The 12,583-nt window shown below is 54.2% G+C and overlaps 1 protein-coding gene across 1 annotated transcript in view; it reads right to left on the bottom strand.

The window, feature by feature from the left end:
• RNF150 (ring finger protein 150) overlaps positions 1 to 12,583 on the bottom strand; it is a 192,692-nt gene that overhangs the window by 21,943 nt on the left and 158,166 nt on the right. The window contains exon 5 of the mRNA XM_004606202.2: positions 5,146 to 5,242. Within this exon, the coding sequence (XP_004606259.2) occupies positions 5,146 to 5,242 (97 nt within the window). The remainder of the gene's footprint in view (positions 1 to 5,145; positions 5,243 to 12,583) is intronic.

Genomic DNA, 12,583 nt, shown 5'->3' with positions numbered 1-12,583 from the left:
TTGTTTTTGGCTTTTTGGGTCACACCTGGTGATGCTCAGGGGTTAATTCCTGGTTCTGCACTCAGGAATTACTCCTGGAGATACTTGGGGGACCATGAGATGTGGAGATCGAACCTCGGTTGGCTGCATGGAAGGCAGATGCCCCGACCACTGGACTATCCCTCCGGCCCCGACACTGGACTCATTGGAGCACAAAGCCCTAATTGCAAGCACTGGGTGCAGTTTCAGGTTCTCAGCTCTTAGGGTTTCCGGCAGCTGTCAGAGTTCCACCAGCTAAATGTTTGAGTCAGTGCGTTCTTGACTGTTCTCGTGCCTGTCTCTATTGGAAGACTGAGCCTGTTCAGTGAAACTCGAGTTGCACTGGACAGTCAGTTCACTCGTGAAACTCAGCGTGACACAGAACATGAACAGGGGTGTGGCTTTCCCTGCCCGGTCCTGCTCTTCCCTCAGTCTCTCCTTTTCTCACCAGAGCATTTTTTTAAAATCCATCAAAGTCTGAGTCTTCTTGTCTACCCCAGGGCCGAGCTCCTGAGCACGTCTCCACATCTGTCCCAGCCTGCATCTCCGGCTCCTGGTTCTGCCTCGGGACCCACACACCCCACTTCTCAAACCTCTCAGCTCAGATGCTGATACTCCGAGCTGCTCAGGTGGGTGGCAGGGAAGACAAGGGTCCCAGTGAGGTTGATGTGGGGCTGTTTTTTAGCCAGAAGCACTCAGCTGCGCAATGGCTGATATTGCTCTTTCACTGCCTTTGCTTTTCTGGCTCCCCCGCTCCCCCATAGCAGAGGTGAAGGGTGTAGGGAACATGCCCAAGGCCAACTGGTCACCCAGATGGAGCCTTAGAAGTACTCAAAAGCCATATGGTGCCGGGGATCTAACTTAGATCTACGTGCTCCTGACTCCCGAATTCTCCTCTGCCCTCTATTTTCCTTTCCCTTCCTCCCTCCCTCCCTCCTTTCCTCCCTCCTCCCTCCCTCCCCCACCTCCCTCCCTCCCTCCCTCTGTCTCTCCCTCCCTCCCTCCCTCCCTCTCTCCCTCCCTCCCCCTCACCTCCCAGTCTCCCTCCCCACCTCCCTCCCTCTCTCCCCCCTCACCTCCCAGTCTCCCTCCCTCCCTCCCTCCCTCCCTCCCTCCCTCCCTCCCTTCCTTCCTTCCTTCCTTCCTTCCTTCCTTCCTTCCTTCCTTCCTTCCTTCCTTCCTTCCTTCCTTCCTTCCTTCCCGCCTCCTCCCTCCCTCCCTCCCTCCCTCCCTCCCTCCCTTCCTTCCTTCCTTCCTTCCTTCCTTCCTTCCTTCCTTCCTTCCTTCCTTCCTTCCTTCCTTCCTTCCTTCCTTCCTTCCTTCCCGCCTCCTCCCTCCCACCCTCCCTCCCTCCCTGCCTTTCTCTCTTCTCTAAGAAATAAAAGACCTCTATTCTGCAGGGACCACTTGAGGACATTGAGGCACATGGTCTTGCTGAGGGCCGGAGAGACAGTACAGTGGGTAGGGCACTTGCCTTGCACATGCCTGACCTGGGTTCAATCCCCAGCACCACATATGACCCTCTGAAAACAGAGCCAGTAGGAAGGGCTGAGTATTGCCAGGTGTAGCCTAAAGACCAAAAACTAACATAAAAATAAACCTAATTCTGACGCACAGTGTTTGCCATACTTTGCGGACCAGTTGGTACCTATTTATATCTTTAGCAGACAGGGAGAGAGAAAGAGAAAATGCTAATGAGCTCCATGGGACCGAAGGGAGTGGACACAAATAACTTGGCCTCGGTATTGTATTTAATAAGCCTTCCCCAGCTCAGTTTATATCCACTCGGAGTGATTCATCCAACAGAAATATTTTGGTAAGAAAAACCACCTCGCTTTATATACCGCTAATTGAACTCAGTCAAAATACTCAGGGGATGCCAAGAGCCACCTGCAAGCGAAGCGAGCAGAGCGTGTGTATCAACACGTGGGCCAGCGTGGGGTTCGTGAAGCGGGTCGGGACTCGGACCCCCCCCCCCGCGGCCTCGTGGGCTTTTCCATAAATAGACATCAGCCGATGCTCGCAGCGCCGCCAGGAGGAAAGGCACTGCCGGGCCCCGAGGACCAGCCCGGGGCGTAGAGGGCCACGCTCCAGGGCCTCGAGAACATGGTCCTCCGGCCGACCCGAGACACGCAGGCTGCCAAGGGCTGCCTCAGGCTCCTCTTACGGACGACGCCGCTGATTCGGAATTCATTTGTGGTCCCTGTGCACTCGGAAATCTCTTTCCCCTGTTAAGTTGCCTGTGACCCTCACATTCCATCCGTGAGCCCCCTCTGGGGCTGTAACCCACACTTCCAGAAGCTCGGGTCTGGGGACCGGGGGACGGTACAGTGGGGAGAGCGCTTGCCTGGCATGCGGCCAGCCTGGATTGATCCCCGGCACCACGTTTGGTTCCCGAACGCCTGGAGGAGTGACCCCTGAGTGAGAGATGGGAGTAAGTCCTGAGCACTGCTGGGTGTGGCCCCCCAGCCCCAGGAGCTAGTGTTTGGGGGACCAGGATGACCCGCTCTCAGGAGAAGGGGTGCGTTTCATCTCTCTGACTCCGCAGCCTGTGACTCTGAAGGTGACAGCGCCAGGCACGCTGAGCAGACGCTGGGGCCCCTGACAGGCCTGGGTGGCTCTGATGCTCAGAGAGAGGCGTCCCTCTCAACCCGCCTTGATCAGGTAAGAACGGAGGCGAAGGAGTTCAGGAAAATGGAGATGCAGATTCAGCGACGTGAGGAGGGTGGCCTGAGGGTGCGTTCTGCCTCAGAGGCTGAAAGATGCAGCGAAATCATCCCCCTCTTTGGTCCAACTTGGGTGTGCGCGAGCCCAGGCCTACACCTCAGGTTCCTCTCAGATGGAACAGCAAGATTCTTTCCAGTTCAGGAAAGTCGTGCCACGGGGACTGCTCTGCTTCAAGGGGGATGTTCTGGTCCCCGGAGCCAGCCTGGTCTTTTTTTTTTTTTTTTAAGCTTTTTGGGTTACACCCAGCGATGCTTAGGAGTTACTCCTGGCTCTGCACTCAGGAATTACTCCTGGCGGTGCTCAGGGGAACGTATGGGATACTGGGAATCGAACCTGGGTCAGCTGCGTGCAAGGCAAGTGCCCTACCTGCTGTGCTATGGCTCCAGCCCCTGTTCAGCTGGTCTTTAAGAGCCTCTGGCAAAATGCTCAACCATGTTTGCTTTTCTGGAAGGCGAGGGTGTTAAGCAGCACAGCCCCACCCCACCCCTGCTGCTCCCGGAGCTGGATAGGGACAGCGGTGTTGGAAATAAACCCAGAGGCCACCCCAAATTCTCTCTGGGAACAATAAAGGGCAGGACTCTGCCTATTGACAAGCAAACAGCTTCTGGGGAGTCAGAGCAGCCCTGCCGCCCCTCTCAAGGGCTTGTTCTGACCAGAGACCAGCGGGGTGGATGCTGACAGCTCTGACAGAACCTGAGTACATCAAAGAGTCTATAGAGACCAAACACACACACACACACACACACACACACACACACACACACACACACACCCCCGGTGCAGAGGCACGGGGTCATATTTCATGTTGGCTGCAAGTTACTTTTTTCTATTTTCTTTTCAAATTAGGATGTTGTTTGACAAAATTTTTCATTCATTTACGGGTTTAAGGGCTACAATGGGCAGCACTTGGGCTACCCCCAGCTCTACGCTTGGGACTCGCTCCTGGCAGTGCTCAGGGGAATATACAGAATACCGGGGATTGAACTGGGGCCCTGTGCAAAGTGTGCGCTCAGTACGTTGAACCGTCTCTCTGGCCGCTGTGAGTGATTTTTACCCTGTCTGCAAGACGCACAAACCTGCTGAAGTTTGTGTAGTTTGTTGCCTTTCAAAGGTTGGCTCCATGCTGGAGTCAACACAAGTGGGTTTGGCATTTGGGGTGAGGATGGCGAAAGCCAACATGCCGCTGGGAGAGACTGGCCTCTCTAGGGCCTCGGCCTGTTTTGAGGTTGGGGACAGAGGCCGTCCAGGAGCCACTTTTGCAAGCCAGGGAGAATAAGGCCTTCAGCTTTGTTTGGGGCCACGCCTCTGTGCTCAGAGCTCACTGCTGGCAGGGCCCCGGGGACGTGCCAGGGACCATGCCTGGATCAGTGGGGTGCGAGGCAGGCGCCTTCCGCCCGGAACTGTCTCTCCAGCCCTCAACCCTCTCTTCACGTTGCACAATGGGGAGTGACGAAGGAGCCCAGGAGTGGAGCCGCTGGTCTCTATGCCGCCGGCCTAGTAGCGCTTCTCTGCAGTGCTTGGGGAGCTGAGGGCCACTCCCGAGTCAGCTCAGTGGGCTGGCAGCTCAAAGCTAGGGCCCCCAGGACTACGCCCAGAGAGGCCTGGGGGCCCACACAGTGCTGGTGAGAGAACCAGGGTTCGGTGCATGCGAGGCGAGAGCCCCTGCCCCTGCCCCTGGCCTGGCCCTCGCAGCTCCGCCCACTCGGCACCTGGGTCTCCCCATGCAGCCTTGGCGTTGCTGTCCGGCTTTCTCCCTGTCCCCCCAGAAGCATGGGGGCCTCCCAGACAGGAAAGCCTTTGCCCCGAGACCCGTGTGGGAGCCTCTGGGCCGGGTCAGACAGAGTCCAGGGTCAGCGCAGGCCTCGCCGGGTTCTCAGCTGCAGCCCCCACCCCAGTGTTGGGGAGCGTTTGCCCCGTGGGGGAGGTGACCAGGAGTGAGCGTGTGTCCTGCAGGCTTCCTTGCGCCCGAACAGGGGCCTGACATAAGGGGCATCCCTGGGCATATACGTCTCAGGACTGCCCTGGAACTCACAGATGAAAACGGGGAGAAGAGAGACAGTCCAGCAGGCAAGGGAGTTTCCTTAAGTGTGTCTGACTCTGGTTGGTCCTTGGCACCCCACTGGGTCGTTGAGAGCAGCGCTAGGAGTGATCTGAGCACGAGGCTGGGAGTAAGTCTTGAGCACCACCAGGTGTATGCCAACATTCCCCGCTAACGTCGGTCTGAGGCAGAGCGAGTGTTTGCAGAAATGGACACTCTCCTGTACCCCCTCATGCCTTCCCTCCCACCCCAACCCCATACCAAAGGTCACCCCCGATGGGGGATGCCTCGATCCCCCGCTATCCAGGGGTGAGGATTCCAGACTCGGAAAGACGATGGGGGCTGAGATGGGCTGTGCTTACCGGGATCCCCAGGGCTTTGAGAATGTTCATCTTGCACATGGGGCAGGTGCGGTGGTCTAGGAGCCAGGGGTCAACGCAGGACTTGTGGAAAAGATGCCTGCAAGGAGAACCACAGAGCTTAGTGCGGGCGCCCCTCCCCCAGAGCCCGGCCCAGGCCCAGCCGGGATGCCAACTTCCAGCCCTGACCCCCGAGTCAGGGTCTTACAGTTCTACCCCAGGGCCAAGAGGTGTCCTCCGGGGCCACCCTGGGGTCTCCATGTATCAGGAGTGGAGAGAAAAGGCTCCAGGGAGCAGAGGGTTCTTTCTCAGCTCAACACCCGTTTCATGGCAAGCATGCAAACGGGAGTTTGGGGCAGACTTCCGGTCACCCCAGCAGGGAGGTGGCGGTGCTGGGAAACAGGTGCAGATATTCCACCCCCCTCACAGGTGGGAGATGATGAGAGGAAAGGCTTCGGGATGGAGCCCAGAGGGCGGAGGGCTCCTGGAGGCAGCAAACAGCAGCCACACGGCCAGGCCGGGCCCATGGGTGTCAAATGGAAGCCAGAGGGGGAGGGCCCAGACTATTCCCTGTGGGCCGGCAGACAGGCCCACTGCTCCCGCCACGCCCGCCCTCAGGGTGGGGGGCGTTTCACAGGCATGCGGGGCTTTGTCCCAGCTTGGCTCTTGAGTCTACCGAGAGAGCAGCGCCTGCGTCTCACCCTCCCTCCGAGACTCCAGCACCCAAACGCCCCTGTGGGCCACGAAGAGACGAAGTCGCAGGGTTTCCTCGCTCCTTCCTCCATGTCCCCCTGCGGCGGCCCCTCCCTGCTCACAATTCTGGCCGCAGGGCGAGAAGAACTCCTTTAAGCTGTTCTCAGTGTGATCGAGGGCTCTTGCCCTCGCCTTAGAGAAGGTCGCACAGGCGCAGCACAAACTCCCTCGGCGAAGGGGCCCGAGAGGAGCCCAGGTGCCAGGGAAGGGGAGTGGAGCAGAGGAAGGTGCAGAGGATGAAGAGGGGCCGGCTGGGCAGTGGGCAGGGCACTTGCGTTGCATGCAGCTGACCCAGCACCACGAACCATCCATGAGCATGACAGGAATGGCCCTTGAGCACAGAGCTAGGGGTGAGTATGGCCCCCAAACAAACAGGTCTGGAGAGATAGTGCAGTGGGGGGGGCTTTGCCTGGGATGGCCCCCCAGTACCCCAGGAGTTACCTCTGAGTGCAAATCCAGGAGTCAGCTGGGTGTGTCTCCCCCAAAAACAACAGGAAAAAGGGAGAGCCCACCAGGAGGCACCCCGCTTCCAGACCCCCAGCCCATGTGGCTGGACCACCCCACCAAGTCCACGTGGCTGAAGCACCCCATCAAGTTTGCATGGCCGGACCACCCCGTCAACCAGACAAGTGTCTCCCCAGGGCTGCCTCGAGAGCAAGGGGGTGCCCGAGGAGGAAGAGAGTCAGCCTCAATCTGAAGCAGCATCGGCTCAAGGGGTTCTGCTCACGGCCTTGCAGATCTGCCCGGAAGAATCTCCGGAACCCGTGTGTGTGTGTGTGTGTGTGTGTGTGTGTGTGTGTGTGTGTGTGTGTGTGCGCGCGCACACAAAGCCCCTGACTCTACTTTCCTGGAGAAGCCTGGCCCGTCCCTCCCGCCGTGAGAACAGAGTCCATGCGAACAGGTCCCTGTTGGCCAAATCCTGGGGGCCGTCTGCCCCCACCCAGCACGGTGCCGGAAGCCCGGTTGGGGCTCTGCAGTGCCCACTCCGAGAAGGACACTGGTCTCAGGGCCAGTCCCCCTCACAGCCTGCTCCTGTCGCCCAGCCCCAGCCACGCAGTGCCGGGAGGTGGCCTCTACATGCCTCCCTTCCCCTCCTTGCTCTTTCCTCTGAAGGATGCCGGGGCGGGTCACAGGGCACCGTCTCTTCCTGTTCTCTCCATCCCACTCAGCCTGGCCCAGATCCTCTTCCTAAAATAAAGCATTTGTGATGTCACTGTCTGGGTCTATTCTTCCCCGGGCTTCGATGAATGAGACAGGATTCTTCCCCTCAAGGAGCACCCTGATTTGAACCACAGTGCAATCATGCTTTGTACCCTGCTCTTCAGTAAGTCACCGGGGCCTTGGTGACTCACTTCCTCCCCTATTATATTTTATTTATTGGGATGGAGAGACACAGAGAGAGAGGACAGTGGAGAGGAGAGAGAGGAGAAAGGAGAAAGAGAGGCCATATGCCCACAAAGCTGAAAACATCATTAATTGCAATCTACAGTTAAGCTTATAATACGACATCACATCTTCTCTTCAAAGTTCTATTCATCTTGGAAGCAACTAAGAAAGTGCCGAGGGGCTGGAGAGATGGTACAGCAGGAGAGGTATTCACTTTGCACTTGCGCCTCCCCCCAGCCCATGTGGCTGGACCACCCCACCAAGTCCACGTGGCTGAAGCACCCCATCAAGTTTGCATGGCCGGACCACCCCGTCAACCAGACAAGTGTCTGCCCAGGGCTGCCTCGAGAGCAAGGGGGTGCCCGAGGAGGAAGAGAGTCAGCCTCAATCTGAAGCAGCATCCTGGCTCAATCCCTAGCATATTATGTGGTTGCCTGAGCACTGCCAGGTGTGATCTCTGAGCCCAGAGCCAGGAGTAAGCCTTGAGCATCACTGAGAGTACTCCTATCCCCACGCAAAGGAAAAAGTGCTGAAACCACACCTAGGTAGATCATGCTTATTTACATATTTATTATATTTTAGGCCACTCCTGGTAGAGTTTAGGGGTATACTGGCTATACTCCAGGGACCATGTGGTACCAGGGATCAAACCCACACCTCTACCATGCAAAGCATAGTCCAGTCCTTGGAGCTATCTTCCTGGCCTAGATCATGCTTCTTGGTAACCATCAATTATTTATAGACCATATTTCAGGGGCAGAGCATTAGTTAGAAAGCCTATGCAATTAGAATTGCAAGACTACTCCCCCCGCCCCCCACCATGGAAAGAAAAATAAGGTCTCTAAATGTAAGCAAAGGGAAAGAACACGGAGTTAGGGGCCTGGCTCAGGGACCACTCTTGACAGTACTTGGGGGACCATATGTGGTGCCTGGGATCAAAACAGTGTAGGTCACATGCAAGGCAAGTGCTTAACCTCTGTACTACCTCCACAGCCCCTTGATAATTTTCTTGATAGGACACCCAAAATAAGTGCAATGAAAGCAAAATAAACAAACGGGACTCTATTAAACTAAGCTGCCCAGTGAAGAAAGCCACAAACCAAATGGGAAAAAAATACCTGAAAGCATATACGTGGGAGAGAGTTAATTTTCATAAGAACTCATGCTAGTGGGTTGGAGCGATAGCACAACAAGTAGGGCATTTGCTTTGCAAGCAGTCAACCCGGGTTAGATTCTTTGCCCCTCTCGGAGAGCCTGGCAAGCTACCAAGAGTATCTCGCCCGCATGGCAGAGCCTAGCAAGCTACATGTGGCATATTCGATATGCCAAGAACAGTAACAACAAGTCTCACAATGGAGATGTTACTGGTGCCCGCTCAAGCAAATCGATGAACAACAGGACAACAGTGCTCCAGTGCTCCAGTGAAGAACTCATGCAACTCAACAGCAATGAAAGAGGGGGGCGGAAATGGTCTTAAAGGCAGATGCCTGTGCTCGCCCTTGTGGCCTCACACAGAGAAGGCACAAACCCAGAACCGAGCACAGCACCCGACAAGCTCTCCCTGGGAAGATTCACTGGAGAACACAGCTGTTGCCTCAGGGAGTGTCCAGACTTTGGAACACAAAACTGCCAGTGAGTTCAGAGCTAAAGAGTGCTTCCGCCGGGTGACAGCGAGGGAGAAGCAGAGACTGAATGACAAAAGGGACGGGCAAGCTGGCACTAGACATAAAAAACCAAAACAAAACAGAAACAAAAAAGCACAACCAAAATCCACCGACCAAAGATGGGAAGGTGCTGAGTACAAACTAAGGTTTTACAGACCTTCTGCTTTCTCCCGGCACCTGGAGTCGCCCCCACACTCTTACTGCATCTTACTGAACCCACCACAGCGGGCCCGGCTCCCGGCGTGAGCTTGGAGCAGCTGCTGATGCCAGGCCAAGTGCCACCGCTCATGGGCCTCTTGCACCATCTGGTCTAATGAGCTTCACTTGCCTCCTCCAAAAGTGGGAACAGTTTTCTCCCTCCGTAGGTGGTGGTGAGCGCAGAATACGTGGGTTCAAAGGGACATTCAGACTGGTAACTTGCTCCTTAAATGGCCATTTGTTCATTGAAAACACACTTTTACGTGACTGGCAACTTGGCACGTCAGAGCAGCCAATTTGACAACCGATGACAAATACTTGGCCTCGGATTCTAAAACTGAGATGACCAAGTAGGAAGGTGGAGAGAGAAGGAAGAGACGTACTAGAGGTGACATAGGGACACTCGGGCTGGGGGTGAAGTGTCTGGGGCACCTTAGTGGTGGTGAAGGAAACCATAAATGTTCACACTATTGTGTCCATGTGTCCTAAACTACAGCGTGAATGAAAAAGCAAAACACCAAGAGGGTGACGGCAGGTCCTGTCCTACCCTCGTCACGGGCGACGGTGAGATACAAACTAGACTTTATCTGTGAGAGAGCTTGGAAACAGCTGAGAGATTTCCAAAGTGAAAGTATCATAACAAACAGCCATTTATTCCACCCACTTGTCTGTAGTGCTGGGTTTTAAATAGCGTTAAGGAAAAACCAACCAACCAAAAAAAAAAAACCCAAAAAACCAAAAAACCAAAAAAACCCCAACCAACTGCAAAGCTGTATCACTTCCTCTTGCTCGAAGCTCAGGCTCTCCCGAAGCTACAGGAGGAAGACACGGATCTCCTGGGGCGGTGAGGTGGAAGGGACGGTGCAGAACCCCGACTCTGGAGTGAGTCCAGGAGGCTCTGTGCTCAGAGCTTGGCCCTGCTCTAATTTTAGCGCTTGGCTGGGAGGAGAGCAGGGCTGGCTGGCACCTGTCCCGTGCGTCTGCTTGATTAATAGAACCGGGGTCAGGGCATTCGCAGTCCAAATGCCACATTTAACAGGGCCGGTACAGTTCAAGACCTGTTTCCTAACGCACCATTGGAAAATACAGCAGGAAGGGACAGTGGGGATGTTACTCATGGCCCTGCCTCCTCCCTGCACCCCCAGAGACTGGTAGGAGGTCACTCTGGGCCCTGAACATGGTACATGTACAAAGGGAACATCAGAAAACATAGCAAACTTTGTATTTAAGGTTTTTTTGTTTTGTTTTGTTTTTTGCTTTTTTCGGCCACACCCAGCGATGCATAGCGTTTACTCCTGGCTCTCCACTCAGAAATTACTCCTGGTGGTGCTCGGGGGATCATATGGGATACCGGGAATTGAACCCGGGCCGGCTGCATGCAAGGCAAATTCCCTACCCGCTGTGCTATCGATCCGGCCCCTGTAATTATGTTTCATGCAATTTTGACTAATGTACTAAGTAAACTTATTTTCCCCTTATCTATCTGTTTGTTTCGAGGCCACACTGGTGGTGCTCAGGGCTTACTCCTTGCTCTGTGCTCAGGGAGTACTCCTGGCAGACCTTGAGGGACTTTATGAGGTGGTAGGGATGAAACCTGGGTGGGTTGCATGCAAGACAAGTGCCTTACCCATTGTCTTATGTAGCTCTGGCCCTGAAGATATTTGTTTTATAATATTACATAGAGACAAAGAAGTCATATGAACCTAACTCCTTTATCACTAATTAATCACCCATAAACCTGAGAGTTTACATCTGGACTTTCAATTTTATTCCATTGGTCTCAAGGTTATTTTTTATTCCAGCATCATACTGTTTTGGTTACCATAAATTTATAGTTTGTGTGTGTATGTGTGTGTGTGCACGTGCACAAGCATGTGTGATATATATGTATATATATATATATGTGTGTTTATATATACATATATACGTACATATATATGTCATACCTAGCAGTGCTCAGACTTACTCCTGACTCTGAGCTCAGGGGTCACTCCTGGCAGGGCTCAGGGGACTAAATGGGATGCCGGGTACTGAACCTGGGTCACCATGTGCAAGGCAAGTGCCCTCCATGCTGGACTATCTCTCCAGTCCCCTTACAGTATCACTTGAAGTCTGTGGGTCTCTAGGATGTGCTTCTACAACTAAGGGGGTTCTCAGAAGGACACACTCAGACTCCTTCACTGGGGTTACCCTGCGGTAAACCTGTGTTGTCTGGTTGTCGGGGCCACGGTTGCCTCAGGGATTCCTATCCTTTCCACGAGTCTGCAGTGTTCCTTGTTTGGAGCGTGTGCTCTGACATCAGGGCAGTCTGTGTATGCAGCTGCGTTCCTCGCAAGCAAGAGAATGTGCGGACTGGGACTCTTATTTCAGCATTTCCCAAAGCCAGTGTTGCTGGTTATTTGAAAACTCCTCTTCACAAACATACATCTGTAAATAGAAGACTCAGCAATGCATTGCGTAGATCATGGGCACGACAGAATAGGTCAGACCTTGTGAAAAGCAGCCAACATTCATCACTCGGAAAGCAAACAAAGGCCCAGAGAGGAATCTGTTCCTAATCAAGGCCGAGGAGGAGGCCTGCGGGTAATGCCGGGACAGGGCATTTCTGCCTGGCCAGAAAGTGCTCCTTTGTTTTCCACTTCACGAGTTCCAGGACTCCGAGTCAGGATCCAGATCACATTACAGTGTTTTGTAAACGTCTTCTCTTTTGCCCATAAAGACTTAGGAATTTTCAGTCTGTGGAGACATTCACTGCATTTGACTCATCTTAAAATGAGACTGGCCCCATGTGTTGAAACATCCTAAGGGGCTAGAGTCTATTTTGACTGCTTTCAGAAAAATTCTAGGGTGATTCTTGGGAGTCTTCATTACTCTGGCAACGTTCATTTTTTTTAAACATCAAGTTCTAATTTCTTGCTGTGCTGTGTCTTATGACCATGTTGTGTCTGGTGGGGAGAGGGAATGAGAGCCCCTTCCTCCCCTGCGAAGGGCAGGCTGCAAATGGCCATCCGAGCCCACCAGGAGGCAGCTGAGGGCTGTTTATTCCCATGTCCACATGTAAAGATATGGATCCCGAGTGACGATTTTAGGGAAACAAGGAGGTTCAGGACTGCCCAAATGGGTTCAGTTGGCGGGATCCAACAAGGACATATGGCGTACTTGGAATAAAACCTTCCAGGGAGCCCCTTTGGGTGCAGGCGCTCTGCTGTTCCCACCTGGATTAGCTCAGTTCAACTCACTCATGCAATTTTAAGAAGCCATGACCTGGGCAGCCCACTTGCTCTGGAAAGCGCTGCCTGCAGGGGGCGTCTTTGAAAGTTGCACCAACAGATCCCTCTAAGTTCCATGATTACTTCCTATTCCCTGTCTCCAAGAGCTCATCTATGGTACAGGAGAATGCCCTCCATCCGTGGGGACAGGAGCTAATGGACTAGAGTAGA

The sequence above is a fragment of the Sorex araneus genome, chromosome 7 (assembly GCF_027595985.1).
Source record: "Sorex araneus isolate mSorAra2 chromosome 7, mSorAra2.pri, whole genome shotgun sequence".
NCBI lineage: Eukaryota > Metazoa > Chordata > Mammalia > Eulipotyphla > Soricidae > Sorex > Sorex araneus.
The sequence above is the reverse complement of the archived record's forward strand: the minus strand, read 5'-3'. Positions and strand labels throughout refer to the sequence as shown.